At 37.2% G+C, this 27,024-nt stretch overlaps 2 protein-coding genes across 5 annotated transcripts; one reads left to right on the forward strand and one right to left on the reverse strand.

The window, feature by feature from the left end:
• Nucleotides 1-508: 508 nt before the first annotated feature.
• Nucleotides 509-6,084, reverse strand: LOC109212990 (pentatricopeptide repeat-containing protein At4g13650). Of its 3 annotated transcripts, none has more exons than XM_019376736.1 (5): nt 5,782-6,084; nt 2,409-5,671; nt 1,504-1,606; nt 1,152-1,237; nt 509-1,038 (listed from the first exon to the last, which is right to left on the reverse strand). In XM_019376736.1, the coding sequence occupies exons 1-2, from the start codon at nt 5,836-5,838 to the stop codon at nt 2,549-2,551; spliced, it is 3,180 nt and encodes a 1,059-aa protein (XP_019232281.1). In that variant the 5' UTR covers nt 5,839-6,084; the 3' UTR covers nt 509-1,038; nt 1,152-1,237; nt 1,504-1,606; nt 2,409-2,548. The 3 variants fall into 3 exon arrangements, with proteins under 3 accessions (XP_019232281.1, XP_019232280.1, XP_019232282.1); XM_019376735.1 differs by having other exon boundaries at nt 1,504-1,683; XM_019376737.1 differs by lacking the exon at nt 1,504-1,606.
• Nucleotides 6,085-11,988: 5,904 nt separating this feature from the next.
• LOC109212992 (putative PAP-specific phosphatase, mitochondrial) lies at nt 11,989-21,194 on the forward strand. Of its 2 annotated transcripts, none has more exons than XM_019376740.1 (9): nt 11,989-12,230; nt 12,328-12,430; nt 13,053-13,155; nt 13,683-13,891; nt 14,541-14,600; nt 16,126-16,508; nt 17,980-18,058; nt 19,664-19,735; nt 20,706-21,172. In XM_019376740.1, exons 1-9 carry the CDS (start codon nt 12,187-12,189, stop codon nt 20,853-20,855), a joined length of 1,203 nt encoding a protein of 400 aa, XP_019232285.1. In that variant the 5' UTR covers nt 11,989-12,186; the 3' UTR covers nt 20,856-21,172. The 2 variants fall into 2 exon arrangements, with proteins under 2 accessions (XP_019232285.1, XP_019232284.1); XM_019376739.1 differs by having other exon boundaries at nt 11,990-12,235; nt 20,706-21,194.
• Nucleotides 21,195-27,024: the final 5,830 nt, after the last annotated feature.

Below are 27,024 nucleotides of genomic sequence, written 5' to 3' on the forward strand. Positions count from 1 at the left end.
AAATAAAAATTTTCTGAAGATTTCTCTTTCATCTGTACTGCAGTCAAAATATAATTTTACAGGTATATCTTTTTCTCCTTCATAAGGTACTATGATGAAGTGAGGATGTTTTTCTTTTCCATTCAGTGAAGAAGTTACTCCCGTGTTATTTTTATATATCACATATGATTTGTTCTTGGTAACACTATTTGTTTAGAAACTCTCCAGGAGATTAGAGGAAATGACAGCTGACCTTACCAACAAGGCACTACAGTTGGACGATGGTGTACATCGTCCAACTGTACAACTATTTGAGCTCCATCACCCACTTGGCGCACAGAGATTATCTTAGCCATTACCCCGAGGGAAAGTATCTGCAACTTTGTCTTCCTTACTTAAGATCCCGATCAAAAACCTTATTGATAACACTTCCTGAATCTCATGTTTGTATTTTCGAGCAGTTCACAATTATAAGTCGTGAGTTGTGTCAATTGTACGTTAATTTGGATAGATTTGAAAATCATGTGTCTGACAAAACTGAAAACTCTCCCCTTTCTTGAAAAAATCACATTTATATACAGCTTTGTAGCTATGCCAAGTAACTGTAATTGAACGTTGAAATTCTACATTAGGAATGTTCCACTAATTTGTATTATCAATACCATAAACATAACATCTGTCCTAACAACCAACTACCCGCATCAACAAGAGTGGTAATCTTTTTCCAGCCAAAGCTACAGATCTCGAGTTGCATCAGAACAGGTTGTGAAACATGGACATGTTGGGACAAAAACTTACAAGGTTAGTTCTCTAATGGTAGCTCAACCATCCATCTATGACGAGTAACTTGGTGGAAACCGGCCCGAACACTACCATCGTTAAAAGAAAATTTTACATTGTTCGTGAAGGCACCAAACAACGGCACATAATCTACTAACCAACTCAGATACTCCATTGGTCCTTTCACCCTGAGGCTCATGATTTTGAATTTGAAGCTCAGCTTACTCTTTTGATCCTTCTGTTTTTCATTATTCTCTGGATGCTGTGCAAATTTGATTACTATGACATTGACAGAAGTAAATCAGGATAATTGCATGGCAAGATTACTCGGCTACAAATAGACAATTACAACATGAAAGAAAAGGGCATAAACTAAGAGTGAAGAACATTACCAGCAACTATCACCAGGAATAAATCACTCCGCGAGCGCGAGGATGCATGAAACAGCTTTTTGGTCCAGTTGTTTGGAACTGGTGCACTGCAGTTGAACAGCACCAATCATGTAGACACATCAATACATATTAAATAAATATGTCAATATATATATTCTCCAAAGAGATTCAATCCAGAGTGAAACTAAAAGAAAGAGGAGCCAGAAGAGAGCAAGGTTGCCACAAATTGGAAGAGATGAAAACCCCGATTATTTGGCTACCTTGAAAGCTAATTGAGACATTTTTTTCATAACCGACAAATACCCCGGAGGGCGTGGCGCAGAGTTCGGAACTTGGTGGATAATAGACTCACCTCTCTACCATTCTCCACTTAAATACTAAAGCCTGGGGTGGATTCAAATCCTTGACGTGCGCCTAACCCACACATCATACTGTGCTCTTACCACTAGACTGTCCTGGAAGATTGAAAGCTATGTGAGACTTGCTAGTGTTTTTATCTTGATAGCACTTCAAACTTGCTTGCCAGGTTCATCTGGGAAACAAAAGATGCAGACTATGAAATGAGCAATGCATGCAAATATCATTAGCAAGGTAAACTTTAACTGGACTAATAAGGGTCCAAAGACCTCCCGGAGAAAACAGAATTATTTTAGGAAGAAGTCAGAAATGCACTGGTGCTATTCCTTACATTCCAGTATAATTGAAGTAAACAATATATGACAAAGGTAACACTCAGAAGCAACCTCTTACAAGCACAAGAGAAGAAGTGCATACAACCTTTGTTGATCAGTAGGGGATGTGTTTACAGATGGTCAGAGCTAACCAGTCATCTTTTGACTGATTGGAAAAGAAGCAAGTTTACATACTCCAGAAGTTTCAACTTCTAATTGTCTGGTATATGCAAACATCGACATAGCAGTATGTATGCTTCATAGTTAATAACAAACGATTGTGGAGTACTAATGAGTTTATCGAGAAGATAGCACATCGTTCCTTTTAAATTTTCACAGAATAGAGTAACACCTAAATTTAATTCTGCTTCCTAAAGGAGAAAAGGGTGCGTTTAATCATTGTAATTAAGATCAGTAGCAATACCAGATCTGAAGAAAACGGGCACAGAAATAGATCATAGGGAACTTTTGATAAGTGAAAAGAGACACGAATATTACGGACTATAGTTGACCTGAATAACAGAAGATAAATTGACTTTTAAACCAAGGTTATAACGAAAATATTATCAAGGTAAAGTATTAATACCTCTATTAGTAAGGTATCCAGAGAGGTATTGGTAAGGTATCCAGAGCATCAATCTCAAAGCACTGGTAGTTTACTATGATATCTCCAACTTCTAGAACCTAAACCCCTCTTCACCACACTGCACCCCTCAATAGTTCCAATTACCAAAAATCATTGCAGGAACAGTCTCCATCTGCAAAATGATGAAACCTGTATGCATCTCGTACAACAATGGCCCGATTAGCAACCTTAGACACACACTTTATCCAATTATGGCAGTCATTGCATACACGAAGATTCTTCATCACCCGTACCGGAAACATTTCAGGCAAGCTTAGAAGTCCAAATGCAATAGCTAACTTTTCACTGTGAATATAAGCAGTTGGATCTTTTTGTCCCAACTCAAAATCATTCCAAAGGCTATTATTGTCTTGCACATAACCAATCATGACTACACGTTTATTTAGTTCCTCCACAAAGTCATATATATGATTTGCTAGTGGATGGAGTCTATCTCCAACAAAAAATGCATGGATGGTGTTTTTAACTTCAATCCAGCTACGACCTGGCTCTTTCTTAACACCTCTGTCTTTCATCAGCAGCCTTGTCTGGTTCCGAGAATCCCATCGTCCAAGAACTGCATACAGGTTTGATAGCAAAACATAAGTTGCTGAGTCTTGAGGCTCCAATTCTAAGAGATGTTTACCTGCCTCTTCCCCTATTTCCATGTTCTTTTGAACTATGCAAGCACTTAGGAGGGTCCTCCAAACCATTGCATCAGGTTCGATTGGCATAGTCACCACAAACTTCATTGCTCGCTGCAAATGGCCAGCTCGTCCTAAAATGTCTACAACAGACGCATAATGTTCTAGTTTTGGCATTAAACCATAATCTTTACTCATCGAATTGAAATAACAAAGCCCCTTGTCCACCAAACCCACATGGCTACAGGCTGATAAAACACCCAAATAGGTGACATGGTTCGGCTTCACACCAAGATGTCTCATCTCCTCAAACAGTTCTATAGCTTCATTACCACATCCATGTTGAGAATAACCAGTTATCATGGCATTCCATGACACATCGTTCTTATTTTGCATTTCAAGGAACTCTTTCCTGGCATCCACAAGGCTTCCACACTTTGCATACAATGTGATCAGGACATTGGAAGCTTCTATTTCAGCATTATAACCAGTCTTTATTATTCTAGCATGAATCTGCTTCCCCTGTTTAATATTGGTGGTATTAGCAGCTGCACTAACAGCAGATCCATATGTGAACATGTTAGCTTCCACTCCATCTCCATTCAATCTAGAAAACACTTCCAGTGCTTCTTCACAAAATCCACTTTGGGCAAATCCTGATACCAAGCCGTTCCACGAAATAATATCTCTGGTATCAATTTTGTCAAATGCTGCATACGCATCTTGTATTCTGCCGCATCTAGCATAGAGAAAAATCAATGCATTGCCTATTGAATGATCTAATGAGTAGCCTGACACCACTGACTGGGCATGGATTTGTCGCCCTTGATCGAGTGCTTGAATGCCGGCACATGCACTAGTTGCACTTGCAAATCCTATGTTATCTGATCGAATACCATGGTGTTGCATTTTTCTAAAAAGTGTTAGAGCTTCAACAAACAAGTCATGCTGAGCATATCCAGCGATCATGGATGTCCAAGATACAACATCTTCCTCATTCAGACGCCAAAAGATTTTCTCTGCTGCATCCAGTTTTTCATGCTTGGCATACATATCTATAAGCACACTACACACATATACATTCTGCCAAAAGCCAGTTTTTAATACTTGGCTATGTATTTGCTCTCCAAGATACAGAGCACCAACAGATGTACAAGTTCTCAATATACTGGGGTATGTGTATTGATTAGGTTGTAGCCCTTTAACCAGCATTTGCGAAAAGATTTGGAATGATTCATCCAAATCACCCATCTGTCCATAACCCACGAGCATCACATTCCACAGAACAATGTTTTCCATCTGGCTTCCAAGGAAAAATTTATGGGCTGTTTCAATGTCAGAGCACTTAACATAAAGGTCAAGTAAAGAACCTTCAATTATGCTATCTGAGCATAGACCTGCCTTTGTTGCGTAGGAATGCAATTGTCTTCCCTTCTGAAGAGCTCCTAACGATGCACAAGCACCCAAGAGGCTTGCAATTGTAACACAATCGGGTTTTAACGAACCTAACTGCATTTTCTCGAATAACTGTAGAGCCTTATCACTGAATCCTTTCAAAGAGAGACCAGAGATTAGCGAATTATAGGTAACTCCATCCTTCTGCGGCATTTCAATAAATACTTGTTCTGCTAATGTTAAGTATCCACACCGAGAATACAATGTCACAAGAGCATTACCAACAAAAACATTAGTTAAAAATCCCCATTTATAGATACTAGCATGGAGCTGTTCTCCCAAATCAAAAGCTTTTATTTTTGTGGATGCACTTATAACACTCGAGAAAACATATGGAGTAGGAATAACTCCAAATTTACGCATATCCTTATATAGGAGAATACCATCTTCTCCTCGCTCGTTCTTACAAAAGCCAGACAACATGGCAACCCAAGAAGAACTATCTCTTACCACCATATCCTCAAAGACTTGCTTAGCAGAATCTACTAATCCGTTCTTAGAATACAAATCAATCAAACGGTTACAAACAATCAGCTTCAATCCAAGACCACAATGCATAACCAATGCATGAATCTGTTCAACACCCCGAAAACGAAAAGCAGCCTTGTTATAACTGCAGGCTTGTAGAACTTGAGAAAATGTGCACTCATCTGGATTAACATATTCTCTTAACATTCGAGAGAACAGATTTAGAACTGCATCATTTCTTTTCGTCCGTGTAAAACCAGACAATAATATGTTCCAACAAGACACATTTCTAATCCCACTTGGCAAATTATCAAATATTTGCAATGCACTAGATAAATCTCCACCAGCAACATAAATATCAAGAAACCTAGCACCGATCCTATAATCTGAGCCAAATCCCAATTTCAACAACTTCCCATGTAGTTTCTTGGCATCTACAATTGACCCTTCACTCAAGCAACTACCTAGTAGGCTTAGATAATAAGTATGATCAAAATAGCCATTGTCTTTCGCTATATGAGAATGAATAATAGATGGATAATATACATTTTCTTCATCTGAAAAATCATCAAGAACCAGCGAATTTATACTTGCACAGGTAGTAAAAGTACAATTGTTCAATCTGAATGGTTTCCAATATTGAAAATGCCAAATTTCCTGTAAATTGGAAGGGAAAAATGAAAAAATGTTTGAAAAGAAAAAGGAGGAAAAGAATATTTTTCTATAAAAAAGTAGCAAAAGAAAGAAAAGATATAGAAAAGTTTTACCTGGCGAAGATAATCAGAAGACTTGTAAAGGTGATGAATAATTCTCTTCGAAAACATGAAGATTTAATAGAGTGAATTGAAGTCAAACTTAGCAATCTCCGTTTGTCTCAACACTCAGTGTGAGCTCATTTGCTCCAAAAATAAATAAAACCATGAAGCTTTGATAGTCTTTAGGTAGCATTCAGGTAGCTCTGCCGGTTCAGGGTCTGTCAATTTTCATCGTATACTTTCCTCTATTTCTGGGTTTCCATTAAAACCATCTTTTGTGAACCTAATTGAGCTCATTTGCTTTCTCGGTTTCTCCTTAACTGTGTTGTGTCGGAGTAACTGAAAAATCTTTGCTTGAAATACAAGGGTGTTTTTGCAAATTCCTTTATTTTCATGTTTAATAAACACTAAAATTGTTTAATAAGTTAAGTGCTTTTTGTTAAGAATGGACCTTGGGGCTAACTCAACCCCAAAAGCTAGCTTGTGAGGTGAAGATTGACCAAGATCATATAAGGAGACCAAGATATCCATAACCCACCGATGTGGGACACAACTCAACACCCCCATCACGCCCAGGCCTGCAACTGGAGCGTGGACAATATAAATGGGGGCCCAACAACGGTAACATTAAATTGGGATGGGCCTGGCTCTAATACCATGTTAATTTGCACTGAATTAATCGAACTATGACTGAATTACAACATGCAAGGACAATTCAGCAACATATCTTTTGATTTCATAGAAGAAAGAGAAGAGAGAAGAAAATGAGCTCTTAGCTTTCTTAATTTCGGTTGAGCACAGTAATAACCGACTTAGTCATTTTATTGACTGAGTTGGTTATTACTTCAAATACCACCAAATAACACCCCTAAGTTTCACTATTTTCACATTAGTCCTATTCACTAACTAACAGTTTTCACAATCACCCCTCATGTGATTGTGAGGAATCACGTCCATATGTAGATCACCTGGTGAGACAAAGGCTTTTACAATTTTTAATGGGATTAAACGAGAGTTATAGTCATGTGAGTGTTACTAAAAAGGCCAATTCTTACTGTGAATCAAGCCTATGCTCTTGTGGTGCAAGAAGAAAGTCCAAGGGAATTAGGAGTAGTCGAGTCAAATAGGGAGCCAATGATAATGTTAGCAGGAAAAGGAAATCAATTCATGAAAGGGAAGAAAGTAGGTATAATCTGCGAGCACTGTGGATACAAAGGGCATTTGAAGGAGAATTGCTACAAAATAATTGGATACCCTGCATATTTCAAAAGTAAAAAGAAGAGTCAGTTTCCTACAAAAACATATGCTAACAATGTCAATGGTGAGAAAGAAGTAACAGTGAATGAACAGCCACAAGGAAATTACATGACTGAAGATCAGTACAAGCACCTGGTGAACCTGTTGACAAAATCATCCACAGAAGGAAACTCCAACAACACTTCAAGTTCAGCAAATATGACAGGTATAAAGTCACTGCTATCTAATGCAAGATCATATGATTGGATAGTAGATCCAGGGGCATCACACCATATCACCTTTTGTAAGGAAGTTTTAGAAATATAAGGAGAATCAACAAAGGAAATAATAGAGGAGTTCAAATACCCACAGGAGGTAGATCAGAAATAGTACACACAGGTGATGCAACAATACTAGGAGGGCAGAAGATTAGAAATGTCCTACATGTACCTGACTTCAAATTCAATCTCATATCAGTATCTAAGTTGACCAGAGATTTGTGTTGTTCGGCCTGCTTCTACCCTGGTTTTTATGTATTTTAGGGGCTTTACAATGGCAGGGTATTGGGGATTGGTAGAGAAGATGAAGGCTTGTACATAATCAGAAGTGAAGAAGATGACATAGTAGCTGGATCAGTCAAGAAGGAAGAGATAAGTGCAGAATTGTGGCATCAAAGAATGGGACATGCTTCTATAGGTGCATTGCAGTGCTTGCCAGATCTAACGAATAAAGTGAATAAAGATGTGCAGATGTTCTGTGAGATTTGCCCATTGGCTAAGAAAAGTAGACTAAGTTTTCCTATTAGTAGTCACAAATCTGATCATATTTTTCAGCTTATACATGTAGATGTCTGGGGACCATACAAAATTGCAACTTATGACAAGAAGCAATACTTTGTAACCATAGTAGATGACTATAGCAGATACACTAAGGGTGTTAAACGGGCTGGGTCAGCCCGGTTCCGGACCGGCCCAGACCGGTTAAAACCGGAACCGGCCCGAACCGGTACAAGTGGGCTGGGTTGGGCTGGGTTAAGGATGATTCGCGGGTTGCACCGTTCACCTTCAAAATACCGGTTACCCGGACCGGTATAACCCGGTCGATGAACAGTGTTATGAAACCGGTTAACCGGCCCAGACCGATTTAACGGTAATAAAAAAAAATTATTTTTTTTTTGTTTTTTTAAAAACTGGGCCCAGATCTGACCGTTGGCAACGGTCCATTTCAGAAAATGGCAGTTGCCCAACGGCTGAATTGCACAAATAGCCCATTTTGTTTTTTTTTAAAATTAACCCCCCTTTGAAAAACTATAAATACCCCCCCTCCTCATTTCTTCACTCATCTCTCAATTCTCAATTCTATGTTTGGGAACACTTTGAGGTGGTAGAAGAAAATGAAGAAGTTCAGAAAGTAAAGTGCAAGAACTGTGGTCTAGTCTTAAATCGTCGTCCAAAGTGTGGTACAGGCAGTTTAAGGAGGCATATAAAGAATTGTCTTGAGCGTCCTCCGGAAATTCCTATTTAAGTTGATTTGAGACAATTCGTGTTATTTTAAAATTATTAGACGTATTTATGCTTAATGTTTTAGTTTGTTAGATTAATTTGAAGTATTATTATGCAAACTTCAAGTATTTATGCTTAAAATTACTATTTTTTTGTTAATTTTTTTATTTTAAAATTATTAGACGTATTTATGCTTAAAATTACTATTTTTTTTTGTTAGTTTAATTTACTTGTTAAATGCAAACTTCAATTTCGTAATTTTGAAATAAATGTAGCACTTGCAATTTATTCCCATCCTCCTTGTATTCTTTATATTAATACAAAGTATTAATATAACTTACAATAGTTATACAAAATACAAAAAAAAATACACTAAACCCGGCCCGGCCCGGCCCCCTCAACCCGTAACCCTTACGGTTCAATTTTTACCCGAATGAATCCGAACCCGTTAAACCCGTTAAGCCCCAACCCGTAACCGGCCCGGACCATAACCCGTACGGGTACAAAAATTCCCTACCCAGCCCGGCCCGGCCCACCCGTTAAACACCCATAAGATACACTTGGATTTGTTTGCTGCATTCTAAATGTGAAGTAATAATGGTACTAAAAGATTTCTTTTCTCTTGTGAAAAATCAGTTTAATTCTTCCATAAAAGTGTTGAGATCTGACAATGGTAGAGAATTTTTCAATGAAAACTGCAATGAATTACTTGCATCCCTGGGAATAGTTCATCAGAGTAGTTGCCCCTACACTCCACAACAAAATGGAGTGGTAGAGAGGAAACATAGACACATATTGGAGGTGGCAAGATCATTGAAATTTCAAAGCAACATACCTGCTAGATTTTGGGGGGACTGTGTGAAAACTGCAGTCTACTTAATCAATAAGTTGCCCACAACAGTGCTGAGTGGAAAATCACCTTATGAAAGACTTTATGGGAAAACACCAAAGATAAATCAGCTTAGAGTATTTGGATGCTTATGTTATGCTAGTACACTGCCAAGAGGGGACAAATTTGCAGCAAGAGCTTTGAAATCAGTGTTCATTGGATACTCTGAAGTGCAGAAAGGGTATAAGCTATATGACTTGGAGTCAAATAAGTTCTTGATAAGCAGGGATGTAAGTTTCAGAGAAGACATATTCCCTTTTAAGAACTTACCTTGGCAACCTGAGAGCTTATTCATCCCTGATACTGATCCAACAACAGCCACACAAGATCAGCCTGCCTTAACACCTATGGTTGATGATGATCTGGGAATAGCAATTGAAGCTGAGATAGATACTTTACCAAATATGTCACTGAATGAGACAACTAATGACATGGAGGTACAGAGTTCAGATGAGAGGGATGGGCAAAGTACCTCACAACAACAAGAACATGAAGAGGTACAGCAACCAGAACATACAGAGGAGGTACTTGAGCAAGTGCCATCAATTGTGCAACAACCTACAGAGACTAGGAAATCTACAAGAACACAAAGACCAGCAGTGTGGCTCAAGGATTATGTGACTACTTGCAAACCAAGAGGAGACTGTCTCTATTCACTTACAGATTATGTAAGCTACGATCACCTTTCAGAACACTGCCAATGTTATCTCAACTCATTCTCAGCCCAAGTGGAACCAAGAAGTTTCCAGGAGGCATCACAAGATGATAGGTGGATAAAGGCAATGCAACAGGAAATTCAGGCACTAGAAGAAAACAAAACATGGGAAGTGGTAGATCTCCCTCCAGGAAAGCAGACTGTTGGCTCAAAGTGGGTTTATAAAATCAAGCACAAAGCTAATGGTGAGGTGGAGAGGTTCAAAGCCAAGCTGGTGGCAAAAGGATATACACAACAAGAAGGTTTGGACTATCATGAAACCTTTTCACCTGTTTCCAAGATGGTGACAGTCAGAACTGTGATCAATCTAGCAGTTTCTAAAGGCTGGTCTTTGTCCCAAATGGATGTTAATAATGCCTTCTTACAAGGTGATTTGTATGAGAAAGTGTACATGGCATTACCTCAGGGATTTCATAAGCAGGGGGAGTCCAAGGTTTGCAGGCTACTCAAGTCCCTTTATGGCCTCAAACAGGCATCAAGGTAGTGGAATATCAAATTAACTGATGCACTGATAGGTGAAGGATACTTGCAAAGTGCCTATGCTCAATCCCTATTTACAAGGAAGACAGATGCAGATTTGGTAATCATCCTTGTGTATGTGGATGACTTACTGATTACTGGGAGCAACAATACACTGGTGGAAGAGGCAAAGGCAATCCTACACAAGCATCTCAAGCTGAAAGATTTAGGTGAGCTAAGATCCTTCCCGGGAATTGAGCTCATGAGATCAGATAAGGGAATTGTGCTTAACCAAAGGAAGTATGCACTTCAACTAATCTCAGAAGTGGGGTTGAGTGGTGCAAAACCAGCTAGTTCTCCAATAGAACAGAATATCAAGTTGACAACTGTTGAGTATGACAAGCATGCAGAAGTTAAGGGGGATGAAGAGCTGCAGGATATTGTAAGCTATCAGAAACTAATAGGAAAGCTGATTTACCTCACTATTACAAGACCAGATATTTGTTTTGCTGTTCAAGTTTTGAGCCAGTTCATGCAGAATCCAAAACAATCACATTTGGATGCTGCATTGAGAGTGGTTAGATACATAAAGGGATCACCAGGAATGGGATTGCTGTTAAAGAAAGGAGCAGTAGAAGAAATCACAGCTTATTGTGATGCAGATTGGGCAGCTTGCCCAAATACAAGAAGATCAGTGACTGGTTATGTAATAAAACTAGGAGAATCACTGATTTCATGGAAATCAAAAAAGCACCCAACTGTGAGCAGGAGTTCTGCTGAAGCAGAATATAGAAGTATGGCAGCAGTAACTTCAGAGTTAGTTTGGCTAGTAGGCTTGCTGAAGGAGCTGGGATTGACTATAAGGGAGCCAGTGATGCTGCACTGTGATAGCAAAACAGCTATGCAAATTGCAGCCAACCCAGTCTACCATGAGAGAACGAAACACATAGAAATTGACTGCCACTTTGTGAGAGAAAAGATCAAAGAGGGGTTGATTAGACCTCAATATATTTCCACTAAGGAACAGCTCGCAGATGTGATGACTAAAGGGTTAGGAGCTGAGCAACATAGAGTTCTAATATCCAAGCTAGGATTGTTCAATGTTTTCTCACCCTCCAGCTTGAGGGGAGTGTGAAATTGCCAAATTAACTGTTAGTTAGTGATTAGGACTAATGTGAAAATGGTGAAACTTAGGGGTGTTATTTGGTGGTATTTGAAGTAATAACCAACTCAGTCAATAAAATGACTAAGTCCGTTATTACTGTGTTCAACCGAAATTAAGAGAGCTAAGAGCTCATTTTCTTCTCTCTTCTCTTTCTTCTATGAAATCAAAAGATGTGTTGCTGAATTGTCCTCGCATGTTGTAATTCAGTCATAGTTCCATTAATTCAGTGCAAATTAACACTTTTTAAAGCCAAAATAAATATAAATAAAATGAGAATATAAATTGGAGTGAGCACGTGGGAAGAACTCAACAGAAGAGCCTCTGCCAATTTCAACCGTTGGAAGCCTACCCTTCCCGCTGACCCATCCATAGCACAACAAACCATGTACCTTTAGCAGTAGTTATTGTACCTCGATGGATCTCCTCCGGTGCTCCGCCGTCCGTTTGCCTAATGCTCGTCTCCGACGTTCGCCACTTCGCCCATGCTTCGCCGCCGTGAGGTCCCTCATAGCTGATTCCTCTCTCGCGCTGCGCTCTGCTGCTTCACTCGTCTTAACCGATCCTAAATGGGTACAGTTTCTGCCTTTTGCAGGTCGAGTTTGAGCCTCCCATTCCCTGAGCAGAAAGCAAAATACTATAGAGAGCTTGAAGCTGCCGTTGATGTTGTCGAGCGAGCTTGCCGTCTTTGCATTGATGTAAAATTTCTTTTTATTTAGCCAGAGTCACATATTTTGATAGTTTAGTATCGAAAGTTGGTTATAGAACATTCATCAGTTGACTTTAACTAGCTTGGGACTAAGGCTTTTAGTTGTTTGATTGGTTGATTAACTGATTGAGTTAACTAATTATCTTGAGGTGCATTTGGTTAATTGGATTGAAATGCTGCTGCTAGTCAATTTTAGTTTGTTTTCAGCAAAACACTAGTTTCTCTTTCAAATGCGAGAATATTTCGTGCTAATGTTATTGTAATTGCAGTTGAACACCTATGTAGAAAGACTGTTAATGCTTATTACACCTGAAATTATGAACTTCCTCTCTGCTATTCTACAATATTTTAGTTTTGATCTAGTACTTGCAATTTTGGTACGTGACATATTTACGGTGTACTCAATGTAAAAGATTATAGATCTTGGAGACAAAAGTTGTTAGCTTTTCTCTAACGAGATAACATCAGTCATTTAGTTCTGGTGAAATTTTATTGTATGCTTTTGAGCTCCAAAAATAGCTTAACGAAAAAATCGGGGGATTAGTAGTCTGTCAAGTGATGTTATCATTTTATCAATTAAAAGTTCTGCTTTTTAATTTTCATGGTTGTAGGTGAAGAGCTCATTGTTCTCCAATGATGATAGGATTCTTGAGAAAAATGACCAAACCCCAGTCACTATTGCAGATTTCGGCGTGCAGGCTTTGGTTAGCTTGGGTAATTCAATTTGCTTTCTTGAAACCTTCTTCAGTTTTTCCTTGATTATTGAATTGAAAGTGTTGCAGTTTCCAACAATACTTTATAAAACTGGGAAGCGGAAAAGACACCAAGCATGTTGGAGATTTAATTTGTCTTACCACATGCTTTTCCTCTATTAAGAATGTTTGTCCACCTATTACATGTTCTTCAAGTTGCTTTCTGCTTCATAGAGTAAATAAGGTTGTATGCTAGATTGATACTGTAATGGAACCTCCCTCTAATTGTCTAACGTTCTGCTATAACATCCAAAGCAACCCCCAATAATCTATTGAGGAAGACATGAACACTTTACTTTGAGTCAAAGCAATAAATACCCATGGCATGCATTTTTCTTGTTACATGAAAATGTAGCTAATCAGCTATCAAATTGTTTAAGAATGATCAGACATGATGGACACTGCCTTCTTTCCCTTCTGACTCTTTCTTTATTCTCTTGGAACAGAGCTGAATTGTTTCTCTTACTCTATCACATCCTATTCTGATAGAGATGAACAGACTCTTCCCTTCCATTCCTTTGGTGGCTGAAGAGGATTCATCATTCTTGCGGTCAACTAATCTAGTCGGATCAGTGGTTGATGTGGTTGTGAATAAAGCAACTCTCAGAGACGAAGTAACAGAAGATAGTGTCTTGAAAGCAATTGACAGAGGGGGAAAGGATGCCTGTACTTTTGGGCCAAAGCCAGCCACATACTGGGTAAGTTGAGATCGACTTTAGAGCAGTATTCACTAACTTTCACGGATAAAATCTTCATCTCTCTGAAACCTTTACATTAAGGGGGGAATTCCTGGGAAAGGGAACAACAGATTTTCTAATTCCACTTTGGATACATCTTTACATTTTGTTTTTCTGACGTGTACATTTAGTTGGTGGTGTCTTTTTAATATTTGAGAAGTCATTGAAAGGCAAATAGATATACTTTTGCTTCTATGACAAGGAAAAACAAGTATCACACTGTCCCAATAAACAACTATCATGCTGTCCAGAGGAAGGAAGCAGAAGATTTACATGGCCTTTGATAGTCCCTATTTCGTGATATATACTGCCTCCTTTTAATTCTCAGATACCAGATAATGTCCTGTATTTCCATGCACAAATGCCAAGAGTTCTTTGCTAATATTCGTACACTAAGATATTAAGGGCTTATAGTTCAATGAATTTGTTGTGGAAAGTGCTTTTTCTAGTCTGATGGTGTCTATACTCTGGATGATTTTTTTATGCTCAAGAAGAAATTTGACATCTTAGCTTCCGTACTAATGAAATGTAACAGAACCTGAATTTGTGATTGCATTTTACTATCATGAGGTTGTGGACTATTTTGTAAAATTTCATGGACCTGGTACAGGTACTAGATCCTATTGATGGGACACGAGGGTTTGTTAAAGGTGTTGAAGCTCTCTATGTGGTATGTCCTTAATCTCTATTTTTCTCTTACTATTCTTTCTTTAGCGTCTTTAATATGTTCTTTTTACTTCCCAACCAACATAAAAACAAGGAGGAGAGGAATTTCAATGAAGAGAACAGCTTAGCATGTGAGGTTGTTTTCCATGGCAATGGCTAAAGGTAGCGGGTAATAGTCGTGTGGGATTATCTCCAAATCAGTCTCTTCCTTCTGCCCATTGTGTTCATTGGCCATTATTTCTTGTCTTGCTGAGGTTGAGAGACACGATTTTCTGAGTAAGCCACTTAGATCCAATGAACTTTCAAGGAATTAGGCAATTAGCAGTATTGTTTAAATATTAAAAGCTTTATGCATCTTCCTCAATCCCTCGTGGAGCACCAATACTAGCCTTCAGCTGTCAGTGGGTCAGGAAATCTGCTCTTTATACTTGTATAATCACTCCAACTGGTTTTGCTCTATAGTCAGTTAAGTTCAGATTTGTTGCAGCAGAAACCTTGATTTGGTCAAGCTTTCTTGAGGATGATAATATAATGATGAGAATTTGAGCTATCACCTTTCCATGTGAAATAGATGATATTGCTGGTGATAATATGGAAGCATCAGTAGAAAATGCAACGGTAACATGGATGGGAAAATTGATTTTAATCGTGTGGAACCTATGTATTATGAAGCGCAAATGTTAATTCAGATAGCAGTTGTTACAGTGATCCTCAAAGTTATGAGGTGTACAGATTTTCAAGTTGGTCTTTGGTTGGCAATTTCACATTAGTGATACAACATGCCCTTAATCTTGTAACCCTGCAAAATATGATATGTGCAGAAAAAGAGAAGAATAGGTTAATCGATTTGGCATCTAATCTCGTGGAAATTTTGGTGAAGAAAAAAATAAAGAAGTATCTTATGTTCTTATTAATAGCGGTTCATCATGATATTTCCTTGTTTGTTGTAGACACATAATAGGTGACTTTTCACTTGAGAGGGAAAAATCCGGAAAGATGCAGATTATTTACTAGTACTATCCTATTCACTATAAGGTTTTGATGTATTGCGCTTGTAGTTCATCTATTACAAGGAGCCTGCTAATTTTCAATCAAATACTCTATAGGGTGGGTGCTATTAGTTCCATCACTTTCAGTAAGTTCTCGTCTACCCATCAAACTGGCAAGAATTCAGATCAATCCAAAAAGGACTGGGAAATGATGTTACACGGGGAAAATCTTTATTTTGGAATAACACTAGAAAGTGTGGTACTGTTAATCTTAAGTCTCATTCACATCAGACTTTTCCTTTTGGTATCCCCTCATCCTCTTTGGTTTCATTCTGCTTTCTCTGATAGCGCGATGTTTCAGGTTAAGGTAATTAATGTTTCTCCAAACAAGAAGTCTTTGTAACTAAAGAGTCCTACATTATATACACGATTACATAGCTTTCAATTATTGCATGTTCTTCTAGGATTTGTCAGTTGCTTGAATTGAGATTTATACCTCTTACTGCTTCTTCAACTTATTTGGCTAAGATTTGTTGTCAGGTGGCTTTGGCTCTTGTGGTTGAAGGACAGATTGTCTTGGGAGTTATGGGGTGCCCTAACTGGGATGAAGACTATTTTGTTAATCGTGCCACCGGGGTCCAAGAAACTGGAAGCAATTTCTCCAGATCAGGGATGATCATGGTTTCTCATTTGGGTTGTGGAACATGGAAACAAAGGTTGTCAGACATGTTAACCATCAAGTTGCCTCAAAGTTGGACAAGATGCTATGTCGATGGGTGCCAAGTACTTAAGGAGGCACGTTTTTGTACTCCAGAAAGTCAAAAATGGGAATCTTTGCCTCTATCATCCTCATTTAATGCGAAAACAAACTCTGATGAAATAGGGAAAGGGGACATCCTTCTTGTGCCTGCATGCTGTGGAAGGTGATGTCTTCGTGTCAAAGATTATTGTTAAAACATTATGTTAGCAAGAATTGTTGCTTAGATGTGTCATGAGAAATTCTCACTTGCCTACAGTTGACATTTATGTAATGTTTTCAAACAGGATGGGCCTCCGATTTCGTGGATGCATTTTGAATTAGGAGCTGACAATTAAATAAAAATTGTGATACTAAGCCTTGTAAGAAAACTGTGTTAGATAAATGTGGAGCTGAAGAAAATTAATATTAGTTGAATGATCCTTTTATAGCATTTTTGTTGGAAAACAGGTCACAAGCACACTTAAATAGGGCAACATGTGATAAAACTGCTTTTACACCTGACTGGCATATCCTTCACATGTTGGTAGCATACTTGTGATTTCTGATAGGATTTAAGCTGATATGATCTAACCATAATATAAGACCTCTATTACTACGAATCTTATGCATACAAATGCAGTGAATATCTTAACAGTGGTGCCTTTGTACAAGGACTTGATGTTTGTTCATGATCATCAAACTGTCTGAACCACAGTTGGGAAGGGAAACATCTAGACGAATATTTTCCACCACCTCTGGGCCTATTTTTATCCTCTAATCTTAGTGTTTCTCTTTTTCAGGAACTTGTCCCAAAAAAGAATTCTCTGTTTCAGGATATCTTATTTGTGCCAGTAATGTTAAGCTTTCTCTCTCCACCAAAATTGCTAAAACTGTAGCTATTAGTGCTGGTTGGCGCCTTTAGATACTTGTTTCTTTGTGTACAATGGTCCCTCATGTCATAAGCTCATGTTTACGTAGAGTCTGCAGGTGGCAGTCTACAGGCGTTTGACAATTTCTTACTGAACAGTGTGATATTGTCTGCTATTCTTCAAAGTCCATACCTGAAATAATTTGAGCAGGACATTGGTTACATAAGTTGTCTTTAAGTTAGTTATATCGAATAGCATCTGATTCTTGTTAATTTTTGCAGAAGCTTATAATTTGCTGTTACTTGACCTCTGTGACGACACACTAATTGTGCTGTTGACATCCATCCGAAATGATCAATATTTGACGATTATACCTGTCATTAATCTGTTTGATTAGTCTTGTCAGAGCACCAGCTAACACCACCACCCTCTTTCTCTGAAGGAAACTTGTTTCTTAGCAATATTTTGGTATTAGGTGTATTTGGAATTTTGGATGGCTACTGAGTTACCATCATTTAATTTATTTTCGATAGAGGCTCATGAATCACATCCATTAGAGATTGGGGGACCCTATTTTACATTACCTCAGGACAGAATCACAACGGTCGTATTCTGTATGTTCTTCTAGTGATACTCTAAATTAGACTCCCTTGTAGGATGAATAGTTGAATTGTAAATTTATCACATTTTCTTCCGACTCTTTTTAGGGATAAAAAGTAGTTACTTTCTCACATTTCTTTGATGTTTTTTGCACATTCCTTAATGCAATTTCTTTCTGCTCTGCAGTTTGTGCAAATATATGATGGTGGCTTCTGGTAGAGCATCAGTTTTTCTTCTTCGTGCAACAACCAGAAAAGTTATGAAGGTGATTTCTTAATCTCACAGATTGTATGTAGGTAACTGCAGTCAAGTGAGTTTATGCCTCATGTCACTAAAAATGTAGGCTTGGGACCCATAAGTGGAGACACTTATAGTTGAGTGGGGTCAAATAACAGCAACCTCAAAGGCTCTGTAGTTAATCAATATGTTTTATGATGTGCATTCTGGGCTAGCACACATTTCACCCTGGTTAAATTTTCTATAAACAATAAAATTAAATTGTATGTTTACTTTAGGTCCAATGTTAGTAGTCTTTTAGTGATTTGTATACTAGTAGGAAAAAAAATACTTCTGGTACTAGAGACTAATTTTCTGAATATTGAATTCAGACTGGTCATATGGAACGACATGGAAAGTGAGGATTCATATGGCTGACCCTAGCTAGCTTGGGTTGGTGTTGTAACAAGAGAGTTAGTTAGCGAACTAACTATTGTCATTCATGCCTCTTTTTAACTTAATAAATGTCTTTTGTGTCTATCTGAGATGGATTAATCATCTAAGAAGGATTAAGAATATATGCCACACAAGGAAAATAGGATATTCCGTGCTTTCTTGAGATTACGAGAAAGGCATACTTGTTTGGGTTATAGTCCCTTGTCTAAAGTTATTTGGAGAAACGACCCTTTTGAGGTTCCCATTACAACTGTATAACAAGCAATTCATTTTCGTATATATTTTTTTATCAGAAATACAGATGGATAAAAATGCATTTACCGCGGAGAACAAAATTATATGAAAATAACTTCATGGACATTTGAAATTTTTCTCATAAAGTTGTTTCTCTCTTCCTTTATTGGTTACTTTAACACTCTATTTGGATCATTGTTCCCCATCGTTTTATAATGTATTGTATCGTATTGTATTGTATCGTTTTATGAATACAATGTTTGGATATTGTATTGTTAAATAATATTTTTCTGTTTGGTTTGACTGTATCGTACTGTACTGTAACTGATAAGTTTACTAAAATACCCGCAATTGTTTACATATTAAATTTATCCAAAATTATGCATAAAAATAATTTTAAAAAACAAAACAGAAGAAGGTAAAACACCTTAAGAAAGCAAAACAAAGGAGTGAGACAGAAGAAGGCAAAACAAAGGAGCACAGCTAATTAGAATTGAGTTAAAAGAAAATTAGGAGAAAAAATAAAACATAAGGCAGCAAAACACCTTTAACGCTGGCGGCAGGAGTTCTGGAAAAAAATAAAGTAGGTTATAGGTTGGAGATTTGGAGTTAAAATAGCAAAAAAAGCTAAAGGATAAAATATAATTGTGGAGTAATAAGTTAGGGCATAATTGGAAAGAAAATAGGAAATAATTCCACCACACCAAATCGGTTGTTTAAAAAAAGGGGACTTTTCATTGTTCCGGAACAATGGATTTAACAATGCAATACGACCAATTTTAATGAAACAATCAAAACATACATTGTTTTGGGATAACAATACAGTACGATACAATGGGGAACAACCATCCAAAGTTTAATGGATTTACTCAACCATTATATTGATGCCTTTAGATCATTGAATTAGCATATGCTTTCTTTTGGGTGTTCAACATTCTGATATGAACATATGACTCCACTGTAGAAAATCTCTGGCTATGCCCCTGCTTGGGACCATGCTGTTGGAATCATATGTGTTCATGAAGCTGGGGGAAAGGTATGCATCTCTCTATTGCTATTCTTTCTGTGGTCGATGCATCTCTCTGTTAGTACTCCTTTCTGCATATGCATTCATCTTAAGTTGTCAGCTGCTAATTTCCATTTATAACCAGTTCTTGGGAGAAAAACAGAACAGCTGGTGTAATATTTAGTAAACCTACATAAATATACTAGGATGACATCTACCTTTTGCATATCTCAAGATGTAGGTGTCATCTTCTTTTTCTTTTGGCTACTGTCTAATGCAGGTTCATGATCAAGATCTAATGGATATATGTGAAAATTTGAGAAATGGTTGGGAGGTGAAATTTATCATACCATAAAGCATAATTCCTGCTATTTGTCTTAAAAGAAACAGAGTTTGAAGAATAATTGAGTGGCATATATTCTTAATCCTTCTTAGATGATTAATCCATCTCTGATAGACACAAAAGACATTTATTAAGTTAAAAAGAGGCATGAATGACAAGATATCTGTGAGCTGCTAGCAGATCGCACAAAAGGAACGGTCTTCATATATCTGTGTGATATTATTAGGATTCTTCTTCTTAGATATGATAATGACTATGTGCTACCTGATACAAACTCTCTTTTGTTAATCAGAGGCAACAAAAGCATGAAAATACCATAGCTCTTCTATCATATCGATCCTTACATGACCCTCCATGCACTAGTATTGATACTTCCCCATAGCGTGTACAACTTTCAGATGTAGCCTGCTCGCAACCTTGTTTATTTGGCACAATAGGATGTAAAGCAAGGGAGAATTTTGTGCCCTTTGATCCTTTGCTTGATTCTTCTCCTTGTTAAGGCTTTAACTATATCCTTTGTCCTTCAACTTGAGGGGAAGTGTGGGACTATACATCAATTAACATGAATCCTGTTTTGCAGAATTCTTTATTTTGTAAAATAAATGGGTCCGGCTTGCTGTTTTTCCTAGTTATTCAATGTGTGCAAAATCTTTTCAGGTGACTGACTGGGAAGGAAGTTCAATTGATTTTGCAGCAGATCAAATTGCACGGAGAACTATATTTCCTTCTGGTGGTTTTCTCGTGACAAATCATAGCTTACATAACGAGATACTTGGATTGATCTCCTCCAACTCACCAGTTATTTGATGGAATTCAGCATTCTTGTCATTCATAGCAGACAAGCGAGCTGGTCTGACTAATCTCTTCCAATCCATCAAATTGATTGACTGCACTAGGCATTCTTGTGACAAATTATACCTAAGTATTAATCATTGTCAGTATATTGGCTTTGTTTATTAGCATACTTGCATTCTTTGGGCCTCAAGTGGCACTTCAACATAAAATCCTTCAAGCAGTGAATCTTCATAAAGAATGATTCACTTATTACTGTACACTGAATAGGTAACACTGCCGAAGTGCATTGTCACTAATTCTTTCATCAGAAGCTGTTGCAACACAAGGAATGTTGCTCGTTTATTGTTTTTATTCATACAAGAAGGATTTTCCGGAAAATGTTATTCAAACAACGTGGTGATTGAAACAGAGTGCATTGTCACCTATCCATGCAATATGGAGTCACTGTTTTTGCACTTGATTCTAAGCCACAGGCTTTCTAGTTTTCTAATATATCATCACTCTTAATAGTTTCCTATATCTCTTCTACATGCAATTCGTTGTGGCATAGCAACAGGATTTTCTCTATGCAATTTTTATACAGTGAAAAAGGAAATAGGGAAGGATTTAACTGGGAAAACAATGGTCAGGACATCATTGTGATTTTCACTCAAAGCATTGCCCCGAACGTTTTAGGAAATCTATTCTTTTTGGAACGGACTAATAAGAAAAGTGTGTCACCTTTCAGCTCAAAGCAACTTAAACTTGAAACCATGCATCTATTATTAACGTTTCAGCTTACAGCATTGCATCTATTATAAGCTTATGCAGATGTTTTTTTGCGAACGACTGCTACATTCTTGTCTTTTGCCTTATCTTTTACGAAGAAATAATCCAAATAAACTCCAACGCCAACTTTTTAAGTTTTCTGTTTTAGTGAAGTAAAGGCCGCTAACTTATTGGCCTGCACCTCTAGGCTCAGATTTTCCTCCAAAATTGATCTACTTCAGAAATTGAACGTTTCTGTTGCGGACTTACAGTCAAATCCCTTATACTTGCCATTTATACTATGATTAAAAAAAATTATTTGCACTTTAACCGTGGCCAACTAGACCTTATACTTGTGACAATATTAAATATGTCCCCATTTTTGTCCTTCGTGCTCTACGCATCTGAGACCAAACATTATTTGTGGGTCATGTTTCTTGCACTGAAAACTCGCCCTGAAAATGAATATTATGGACTACCAATCATTGAGTGTCATCAAACTATTGGCTCTTTGGGTGAAAATCCTACTTATTGTTTTATATATTATTTTTCTGATAGTCTCTTGAAATGTAATTCGTCCGATTCTCAGAAATCTCAACCATTCACTGAAGAACTCCACGTACCAATAAATAAAATGGTAAGAACAGGTAAAAGCACTTAGAGGGCCCTATTTCAAGGAAAGATCTGGAGTTTTCATGAATGCCAGTTGTCCTTTAAATTTTTTTTAATTAATTCAAAGTTCCGAATATTCGAATATAGTATTATTCGCCAATTATGTGCTCTGCATGGATTATGTGGTTAGTGAGTAAATTATTATGTATATGGGTCTTCTTAAAATAATGCTGGCACTCTAACTGGTACACCATACACATATATTGCTTAAATAATAAGCCTATATTTCTAAAATTAGGGACAAAAAGTGCTATCCACAACCACAAGCGATGTTTTTGTCGCGTATCTGAAAATAGCTGGAAAAACTACTACCAATTTCTTAAGCAATGTATGCACAAAAAAAGTTTCAACAAGAGAAGCTTATAGTTAACATTATATTCAATGTTTTGTTGGAGAAATTGAATAGTTCCCACAGAAAGAGAAAAAAACAACAACACATTTCTATTTGATCGTAAAATCGGCCTAAAATGGATATGTTTGCTGGTCAATTTTAGAGCGTAGATAAGATATATTTCTGGCCACCGTGAACGAACAAACACTAACTTTTGGACAGGTAGTTATCGATTCAAGTATTAATATCAAAATAGGTAAGTGTTCGTTAAATTAATTATTCAACCTACTCTATAATCTGGACAAGTAGTTACAGATTTGATTATGTGAGAGATTATGGCTTCCTTAATTAAGTATTACTAATTGTACTTATTTGCTAAATCAGCATTCTAGACTTAGTTTTATAATCGGGAAATGCCTTCATGACACCAAAATCTGCGACATTAGCCTAAGATTGTGCCTATTGTAACGTGATTAATAAAGCATTAGTAGGTTATTAGGTTAAGTTTTCGTCAGTGTCAAGAATAAACTCCATTCTTCCGTATCCACTTGGTTAATCATATACATGATTGATCTGAACTACAAAGATATATTCCTACATATTTTCAGTTCATAAGGAAATTACATAGAAGTATATCCTTTAAAATATTCAAATTCTTTCGAACAAAATTACTCTTAGACATGTCAAAGCTCTTAAGGTGGAATCATATCAGACCAGTGTACGATGACTTGGTAATCACTTCGAAGTTTCCATGTTTTATTTTTTATTTAATAACCATTTCTATCTGAAATTCATTGGCCCGACTAATCCAAATTAATGTGGGCACATATATAGGTCTACAATATGGGAGTAAACCACTTCTTACAAAAAGTTCTATATTCTGAGGACTCCAACCCTAACCAATAACTCATGCATAGTGTAGAAACAAGCAAGCGAGAGGAGGAGGTGGGAGAGGGAGTAGGGGTTGATGAGTCAAAATAAACAGCTCGATCGCACGGGAAAGGAAGAGATCAAATCTTAGTGATCCATAAAATAATGTTTTGGTCTAATTCGTTTAGTAATAAAAGATAGCAATGTTTAGTCTAAATAATTATAGAGGGATGTAACGTGAGGCAGATAAAGATTGAAGAAAGGGGAGACACTTATATGCTCTACGTATATTGCATGGTTATTGAGTAAAATATTATGTGCATGGCTGATACTGTCACTCTCTTGGTACACCATTCACATATAATACTTAAAATATAATAAGCTGAGACTTCTTAAAATAGTAACAAAAAAGTGCTATCCACAAGCGCTTTTGGTCTCGTATCCAGAAATTGCTAGCTAACAAAGCCTATCCCAATTTTAAAATAATGATCAAATTTCATAATGAAGAAGAAGAAGAAGAAGAACAGAAGATTCAGGATTAGTTATTGAAGGGTTTGTTGGAGAAATTGAACAGCTCGCAACAGGAAAAAACAACACATTTCTATTTGTTGATAGAATCCACCTAATTGCATACGTTTGCTGGTCAATATTAATTTAGAACGTAAACAACATATATATTTTTGGCAATAATGAACAAGCAAACACTAAGGTTTGGACATGTAGTAACTTATTCGAGTATTTGTATGTAAGAATTAGTTAAATTAACCACCAAATTACCTACTCTAAATTCTGACAAGTAGTTCCATTTTGGTATTTCGATTTCAACATATTTATAATTAATCTTCTTTCAAGATCCTGATCTCTTGAGAATATTTCTTGACTTGTTGAAATTGCTGGAGGTTAATTCTGTTCCAATTTGCAGGACAAGTCGTAAATAATAATTTAAACCCCACATTGAGCCTGTCTTTTCTTAGGTAGCAAGTAAGACTTAATTAGATGTAATCGTCCCTTAAAATAAATATTCTAAACCTACTTTATAATATAATCTGGACAAGTGGTAACCAATTTGAGTATTGATGATAGGCTATAATTGCATATTTTAGTCGCTTATTACACTCTAATTTACTGCACTTTAATTGAGTTTGCGCTTTAATCGCTAGTGTTTTGCACTAATTGTGTGTTTTATGCCTTGTAGGTGTGATTCCGAGCTATATAGATGTTATGGAATGAATTTAAGTGATTTGAAGCTTTGAAGTCTGAGTAAAAGATCAAGGAAGTAAGCCGGGATCGTGTTCGGGGGTCAAATTTGATAATTAAGTACGAACGAAGACTTGAGGAGGCATATTGCGTACTGTCTAGTAAAATAGACATAACTTTTTGCTCAAAACTCCATTTAGGCTCCACAATATATGGTTGGAAAGCTAACTCAAAGGGCTACAACTTTCATGTTTTACGTTTTTCCCAATTCCAAATGGAACAGGGTGAAAAACCGCGGTTTTGCCGCGACCGCGGCAGAACCGCGGCAGAAGATGGTCGCGGACAACTGAAGAATCAGAGGGCATGTTTGGCCGCGGTTCCACCGCGACCGCGGCAAAACCGCGCAGGAAGCGAAAATTTCAGGGACTAAAGTGCAAAACATGGGATTTTAAGTCCTAAACCCTATATTAAACAAAGGAGGCCGGCCAAGAACAAGAGGGGGACATATTTTGGACACAAATTAGACCTAAGGAGGCAGGAGACACTACTTTAGGGTTAGACAACACCCTTGGAGGCAAGAACACATTGGGAGCAAGGCGGAGAATTCTTCTACGAGTTTTTCCTTCCTCTTCCTATTTTTCATTGTTGGTTATGACTTTTAGTATTGTAGTTTTACATACTATTATGAATAGCTAATTTGTTATCTAGAGTTTTGATAGAACCTTTTGTAGGATAAATTCTTGTTATGTTTTTATATAATTGAGCCATAGCTTTTCTCTATTTGTTCAACTACGTTTATATTCTGGTTGATTGAAGAGCTCTCAATTAGCTGTGCCTATTTAGTATGCATAACTCGGGAGAGAGTGCATATTTAGGTAATTGTTGAACAACACCACTCCCAGAGTATATGAGGGATCAATAACCGAGGGTTTAAAGGCGGGATTAGGGATAACGAAGCCTTGGGTGCGATCTGAAGTGAGCTGTATTAAAAGCCAGCTAGCGTAGCTCGGGAGAGTGCGTCTAGTAAATTGTGGTAATTACTCGGGAGAGATTTACGGTAATAAGAGTGCTCATGATCGGTAGAGAATACTTAGGCGAAATTATAGAAGACATAGCGGAAAGGATTCCGACAATAGGGGAAATCATAACTCTAGACCTCCTTAATCTTTTCTCTAACCCTCAGTATCGTTAGTTGTTAATTTACTATTTTAATTTGTTAGTTAATTAGTTAAATAAAAGAATCTTAATATCTATATGTTAGGAATTGTTCAAGCTTGTCTTCTTGGTGATAGTGAACAGCTGTAGCTAAACCTTAGTTCTCTGTGGGATTCGACTCCGGACTTGTAAACCGGATTATATTTGCAACGACCGCATTGTCCTTTTTATAAGGCATAGTTGGGCGTGATCAAGTATTTGAAAGAATATGTATTCCTTATTTAATAAATACTAATTGTACTATTCTTCATAATCAGCAGTCTTTACTAATTAAACTTAAAAATTCATAATTTAGAAATTATGCGTCCACGTACGACACCAAAACCTGAAGACATTAGCCCCAGTTTGTGTTGATTAATTTCAATGTGATAGTTAATAAAGTAGTATTAGGTTATGTCTTCTCAGTATATATAAAGAATAAACATCTGTTCTTTCATATCTACTTGGTTAATTCTGTAACATAACCTTGACTACGAGAACGCATTCATGTATATCGATTTCTCTTCTGGCATAAACAGCCTCTACACAACTTTAATTCCTCTAAAAAAAATTTGTTCCAGGTGTCAAAATTAAGTTCTTAGAGAAATAGTTGGAATCAATATCTACATATCTACACACACAAGCACATATGTGCGGGCGCGTGCATGTGAGCTGTGGAGGATGCAATTTATTATCCACAGGGAATATTGGTGTATTTAAAACAGATAAATATAAAAAAAAAAAACTTTAGTACTGTTTAACTACCAGAAGCGGACCCTGGATTTAAAGGTCGAAGTGTACTTTTGTATTCAACCAAAATCTTCTTTATATATAGGGTGTCACTACTAATATATCAATATTTTTTAGAAATATACACATGTATACATGAAAATTTTGCGGAACTTTCCAAATACCGGTAACTCTTCTCTATACAACATAGGTCCGCCTCTACCAACTACAATCATATTATCAAGGATAAAATAGTCGTAATTTTATAGATTGATCGTACAAAATTTTAAATTCACCCATGAAGTGAGAAGGGGACACAAGCAAGGAGGAGCTAGCTAGGGAGAGGGATTAAAGTTTTTTTTTTTTTGGGTGGTGGGTGGGGTGTGGTGGGTGGGTGTGGGGTGGGGCGGGGGTGGGGGGGGGGTTGAGTCAAAATGAACA

This window comes from Nicotiana attenuata, unplaced genomic scaffold (assembly GCF_001879085.1).
Source record: "Nicotiana attenuata strain UT unplaced genomic scaffold, NIATTr2, whole genome shotgun sequence".
In the NCBI taxonomy this organism is placed as follows: Eukaryota; Viridiplantae; Streptophyta; class Magnoliopsida; order Solanales; family Solanaceae; genus Nicotiana; species Nicotiana attenuata.